Below are 6,866 nucleotides of genomic sequence, written 5' to 3' on the forward strand. Positions count from 1 at the left end.
CTCCACAGGCTCCTTCCCATTTGACCTCAGGGAAAACTCATTCCCCAGCCCAAATCTGGAAATCAGTTTGACCCTGAGAAAGTGACGAATACATGGCATCTAGAAAGAGGCTTCTCTGGAACAAGCTGCTGGGGGTGCCATGGGATCTCCTAGGCTGGAGGTTTCCAAAAAGAGGCTAGCTATCCATCTGTCTTGGATCGTTTAGGCACAATGAATCTTGAATCTTCGCAGAAACGTTAGATGTAATGATTCTTGAGGTCCCTTCTAACCCTATGGTTCTATAATTCTCTGTACAGCCTCAGAGCTTTGCTCCATCCTGTCTCCAGCTGTGGTCAATCTCGGATTCTTCAGAGTAAAGCAAACAAACAATATCCCAGAACACCTCTGAACTACTGTGCACTGGGGGAGAGGAAAAATCCTGCCTGCTCCCTTCAGGCAACTGGCCGAAGCCACTTCTACAAAAAAACTTCAAAAACAGACTTCAAAGAGAAACTGCTGAGTTTGAACTGATCTGCAAACTTGACACAATCAAACTGGGTCTAAATAGGGACTTGGAATGGTTATCTCATTACAAGAAGCAATTGTCACTGTTCACACATTCTCACCTCCTAATCAATGGTTGTGAATAGGCCTCAGCTACTCTAACTGAAGGGGCTTTGCTTATATCTACCTTCCCCATTGTTGTTCCTTAGTCTCAGATATGTATATATATACCTGCTATCTGATTTCTATTCCTTACATCTGAGGAAGTGGGTTACAGCCCATGAAAGCGTATGCCTGCAGAAATTAAATTTGTTAGTCTTTAAAATGCTACAGGACTCTCGTTGAGATTGAATTAGAGTCATTTGCTTAATACAGCATGGCAAAGAATTATGAACGTGTTGAGGGCAATTCAGAGCTTCCTATGTTGTTCATGCCTTGTGAAGGAAGGGACGAATGGGGGACTCATAATCACAGACCCTCGATGTTAGATGGGATCCTTGTGACCATCCGGCCTGATCCTCGCACACACCAGCCATCAACTTCCACCCAGAAGCTGGACTGAAAAAAAAATCCTCCCTACTTCCTGTTTTACCTCAGTTTTTATAGTGTATCTTCACTAGTCATTTCTTTAACAATATTACAAGATGATTCTTTAACCAATCCTAACATATTGTAACACAATTCTTTAGCCAGTTATGTCCAACCACCTTAACTGATCATACTTAGTTATGCAACAGACAGAAACAATCAAAGAACCAGACAGAAATCATTCCAAATAGATAATAGAGAATTGGGTACCATAAAGACGAAACAATGAGTGTAGATTTTACAACCACAACTGTTGATAAGTAATTCTTTTGCCAGACAGAATGCTATCAAATCAAGTTTCCTTTAAACATTCTAGGATCTTTTCTTTATCTGGAGGTGTTAGACTGGATCACCATCTTAAGAGCCGGGTATTAGATGTTATGCTGGAATGTGCGTATGTGACTGCACGCTTCCCAGTTTATGGCCACCACTCCTGCATATGAGCCAAAGTACCAGGCCTCCGACTGTCACAGTGAGAGAAGGCCCGTGGTTTTGATTCTTTCTTTTAAACCCCTATAACCATCTAAATGATAAGGATATACTTACAAAATATGGTTCTTTATAGGCAGGCCTGAATATCTATGTTCTATATACTAACAGATAGATAGATAGATTAGATGTGTGTAGGGAGAGATATAAAGATAGATAGATGTTAAATGTTGTTGTAGCTGAGCGGGTTCCAAGGTATTAGAGACAAAGTGGGTGAAGACCAATTTGTTCAGGCAAGCTTTTGAGCTACACAGAGCTGGAGAAGATCTCTGTGTAGCTTAGAAGCTTGTCTCTCTCACCAGAAGATGTTGGTCCAATAAAAGATTTTACCTCACCCACCCTGTCTCTCAGATAGATAACTAGATAGATGGATAGATGTTATTGTCTTTGAAAAATCCCAAGTCTACTTATCAGTTTCCTGAGGGCCTCTTTGACCTCCTTGTTTCTTAGAGAGTATATGATAGGGTTGAGGGCTGGAGTTATAACCGAATATAGGACAGTGATCACTTTGCCTCTGTCGGGAGAGTAGGCTGAGGAGGGATGGATGTAGTTATAAATGGCTGTGGAGTAGTACAAACTGACCACTATGAGGTGGGAGGAGCAGGTGGAGAAGGCTTTCTTCTTGTCTTCTGTGGAATGGATTTTCAGGATAGTTCTTAGGATGAAGTAATAGGACATTAGAGTGATCGCACAACTCCCCATCCCGAAGACCGCATCAGCCAGAAAAGCCAGGGTTTCATTGAGGCTGGTGTCTGAACAGGAGAGTTTTAACACAGGTGGCAATTCACAGAAGAAATGGTTGATGACGTTTGAGCAGCAGAAGGACAGCTGGAGCACAAATCCTGTATGGACTGCGGAATTGGCCAGCCCGACTGTCCATATGCCGGCGATTAACCCAACACAAACCCCCTTCCTCATGATGAGGGTGTAATGCAAAGGGTGGCAGATAGCAGCATAGCGGTCGAAAGCCATGGCAGTAAGGACCAGAACTTCACTTACCATAGTCCAGGTGAAGAGATAGATCTGCGCAATGCAACCCAAGAAGGCAATGGTCTTCCTCTGCTCCAGAAGGTTGTGCAACATTTTGGGGACGGACACTGAGATGGATAAAATGTTTATCAAGGACAAGTTGATGAGCAAGAAATACATAGTGGTGTGGAGGCATCTGCTGGCAGTAACTGTGAGGATGAGGAGGATGTTTCCAGCTAGCGCTGCCATGTAGATGAAGGTGAATACCATAAAGAGGAACATCTGGTGTTCAGGGTGGCTGGACAGACCCACCAAGATGAATTCTGTGACACAGGATTGGTTCTTCATTCCTGAATCTCCACTACTCCTCTTCTGTCAAGATAAATCAGCTCACTTGGTCAGATACTCCAACTTAGGCTATGTCTATACTTACCTCGGCGATTCGGAAGCAGTCGACCGGAGTTATGCAAAGTACGCAAAAAACTTGCGGAACTCCCGTCGACTTCTGTGCTTCTCTTGTGTGCACTGTCTTCAGTGCACTGCACCAATGGGAACTGCAATCCCGTTGACGCAACGCTATGCCACTTGAGAAGGTGGTCTTAATATGTCGACTTCTGGATCAACTGAGTGGGTCTTCACTGACTGCTCAGTCGATCCAGATAAGTCGATCTGATGGTGTCGACTTTGCTGCCGTCAGTGTAAACATAGCCTAAGTGTAGCTCTAAGTCAGTGGCCCAGAAGACAATGGAAAGACATTGATCTGCACTAGCTGTGATTCTAGTCCATGGACTCCAATGAAGCTATGTCAGTTTTCACCAGCTGGGCATCTGGCTAACTGATTTCAATTCAGATACATCAGTTCAGACCCGCTGGCCATCTGACCTAGTGACTTTGAAGGACTGAGTGTAAGTTAAAAGTAACTCCAGTGAAATGAATGGAGTTGCACTAGTGTGAAATCAGCAGAAGGGAGATGAGAACATGGCAAATTATACCACAGATTTTTAAAGTAGCCACATCACTACGAAGGGACTAGATCAGGTGTAAAATATCATCTTGTGGAGCAGATTAATAGATTCCAAGTCCAGCAGGGAGTTCTGTGGTCATATAGTCTGACCTCCTGTATAATGGAGGTGGTAGAACTCCCCCAAAATAATTCCTATAGCAAAACTTTTAGGGGGGAAAAAAATCTTAATTTAAAAATTAACAGCGATGGAGAATTCACTCTGACCCTTATTAAATTGTTCCTATGGTTAATTGTCTTTATTATAAAAAAACATTTCTCCTTTTTTCCCCCTCACTGTCTGTTTTCAACCAATGATGGCTGTCCACTTCAGTGTGAAATAATTGATGATTTACACCGGGATGAGTAAGAGAGAAAATCAGGCCCCATGTAATTGAGAAGGGTGTATAACAATATTTATTCTAAGTAAATCATGTATTAAAGCTAGAGATATAAGTTAGAATTCTTGAGGGAGTCTAAGGGGTGAGGCACCAAATCCCATTGACAAGAAATCCCAGTCAATACAAATTGACTCCTGTCTTCTCCTCTGATCTATCTATCTATCTATCTACCTATCCTTTATTTTATTAAAAATGGGTCTGAATAAATAATTGTGCAAATTTCCAATAGTGCACAATTTGGCTCTCTATATCTGAAGTTGAATTAACTATTTAAAAATAATTTAAAAATAATACAGTTCCTCCATATTTAAGTAACATCAGACAAGCAAAAATAAAGCAGTATAGATAATTTATAACAATGATATAATGTCTTTAGATATAACAGCAATATTGATATTACATGAAAATCATGCAGAGACATGTAGCTAGATTGAAAAAGGTCAAAATCTTAGACAGACAGATAGATAGAAGTTCAAATTCTGCTGTAATTAGTTTAGTGAAAGAAAGAAAGAAAGAAAGAAAGAAAGAAATCTCTTTTCCAGTTCATTTATGGATATCCAATGAATGATTATTTACCTTTTATGTATTGAAAATGTATAATTGTCACTGCCTTTTGAATTAGATAATTCAGTCTCCTGTGCCCTGTTAGTCTTTCATGCAGTTTAAAATTGCCAAAGCTGGGAAAAGCATTCTAGTTCTTCCATTAGATTGCTGGCTGAATTTAAAGATTTGGCTTTACTTTTGCCTCAGACCTTTCATAGATTTGAGGATTCCCAGGCTAGAAAGGACCATTGCAATCATCTAGTCTGAGCTTGGTGCATCACAGGCCAGACTGCATTTCCCAAAGTTACTATGGTCACCCGTCAGTTTTCAGTAATGAATTATCAGCATCAAAATGCTTGTTAAATAACCTCCCAGTGCTACTGGGAGAGCAGATCTTATATATCCTTTAGAAGTTAATTATCTAAAGGAGCCACTGATCTTGTCTTTTAATTGCTTATGTTACCTTTGGTGTCATGAAGAAAATACCAAAGTCCTTGGAGAGATACTGCAATAATGAGGATAGATAGATAGATAGATAGATAGATAGATAGATAGATTTTTACTATGTCCTTCCTTAGGAAAATCTCTAATTCTTAGCATTTCAGGCCAGTAGAGACCATGAGATCATCTAGTCTGACCACTTGTATATCATACGCCATTACATCTCACCCAGCTACCCCTGTAATGAGTTCAGTAACTTGAGTTTGACTGAGGCATTGTCCCGAATGGCAGCCAGTCTGGATTGGAAGACAAGAGATGGACAATCCGCCACTCCCCTGGGTAGTTTGTTCCAATGGTTCATTACCTGCCCTGTAATTTGTGACTCAGGGTATGTCTACACTGCAGGGACTGCACGGATTGATTGATTGAGTGGGCAGTGGAGACCCGCTCAGTTGATCCCGGAATGGTCTCCGGTCGACGCCATAAATCCACCCCCCCGCATAAAAAGAGCAATGCTGCATCGACCAGAGGGCATCTGCCGTCGATACAGTGCCTTGTAGATGCCTCGGTACAGCCACGTGAGTAAGTCGACGGGAGATATGCAAGCTGCAGTGAGTAGCTTGCGCATCTCCCATCGATGGCTGGGGTCAGTGTAGACCAGGCCTTAGGAAGTCGAAGGAGCTGTGCTGGTTGACTTAAGATATGGATCTGCCCATATGCCTGGAAGCTCACAGCTGCCATCTGCAGAGTGTGATGCCAGTGCAAGTCCAGGCAACTGGGATCCCATGTTGACGCAGTGCCTTGGCAGCTCCTTGGGTCAGGATGGAGAAGTAGAGGTGACACCAGTGGCACCGTATGATACACCAGCCCTCATCTGCCTTAAAACTCCTGACTCTGAATATTCCCAAAAGGCAGCCTGGCGACTCAAATTTGGAGCAGGGAACAGCGTTAGATAAGGCAGAGTTTCAAAAGGAGTCTCTAAAAGGTGACTCCCACTGCGGCAGGTCTGAGTCCTAAATTACCACTCACATGAATGAGACCTGAAAGGCCTTACCCAGCTTTTCCTCCTGGACTTCTCCAACTGAGGTCAACGGGCAAACTCTGAGGCCCTTCTTCAGGTCTCATCCAATCCTTCATGAAGATTCATTAGGTCACAGTCTGACGGAGAGGTTAAAGATTGAAATTTTTTTATCCAAGTTATAGCATTCTTGCAACCCAATATTATATTTAAAGTGTCTTTGTGGTTCCTATTCTAATAAATGTGTGGTTACATTATAAGAAGGCAGTGAATTTACAGGGAGAAAATACTTCATACTAATCTAGCAAAGGCGAAAGAACAACTAAGAGTTGGAAGCTGCAGCTGGATACATTAAAATGAGAAAGGAGGCATGAATTGTTAACAGTGAGGGTGATTAATTGGATCAAACTGATGCCTTTCTGGAGGATAGGCTTTAGCCAATCACAGGTTATGCGTTAGTGAAACAAAAGTTACTGGGCTTGATTGGATGAGATTTCATAGTCTCTGTTATACAGGAGGTCAGAATAGATCATCTAATGGTCCCTTATGCCCTTAAATGCTGTGATCCTATGGAAAATTTAAAAGTAACATGTTGCTTATGAATTATTAAGTGGGGGGGGGCCTCTGAAACAGATTGTCCATGAGACTGCAGTGTGGACAGCACACTAAACTGTGATTCAGAACCTTTGGGAGTCTATTCCCACTGCTGCCACTCTGCTCACGGTAGCTTGTGATGATGAAGAAACATGCTGCAGCATTCTATAGTAATTGCATCTTGCTAAGTACTGAAGGCTTCATGACCAGGTTTATCTCATTGCTGTAATCCAGCCAAGAGATGACAACACTGTGGATAAGCAAGGCTAGGTCCTTGTCTTCCAGGATGATTCAGTCTCCTAGCTCATCACAGCTCACAGAGAACATAATCTGCAGACTC

General features: G+C 42.2%; 1 protein-coding gene across 1 annotated transcript; it reads right to left on the reverse strand.

Moving 5' to 3' along the window:
- Positions 1-1,938: 1,938 nt before the first annotated feature.
- Positions 1,939-2,877, reverse strand: LOC137154701 (olfactory receptor 13A1-like). Its single transcript, XM_067550460.1, has one exon. It carries the CDS (start codon positions 2,875-2,877, stop codon positions 1,939-1,941), a length of 939 nt encoding a protein of 312 aa, XP_067406561.1.
- Between the last annotated feature and the right edge of the window lie 3,989 nt (positions 2,878-6,866).

Source organism: Emydura macquarii, unplaced genomic scaffold (genome assembly GCF_026122565.2).
Source record: "Emydura macquarii macquarii isolate MOO-44397 ecotype Brisbane River unplaced genomic scaffold, CSIRO-AGI_Emac_v2 contig_1291, whole genome shotgun sequence".
In the NCBI taxonomy this organism is placed as follows: domain Eukaryota; kingdom Metazoa; phylum Chordata; order Testudines; family Chelidae; genus Emydura; species Emydura macquarii.

What these genes read in the sequence shown, in the direction of transcription:
- LOC137154701 (XM_067550460.1), bottom strand. Translation starts at nt 2,877, where the DNA reads ATGAAGAACCAATCCTGTGTCACAGAATTCATCTTGGTGGGTCTGTCC.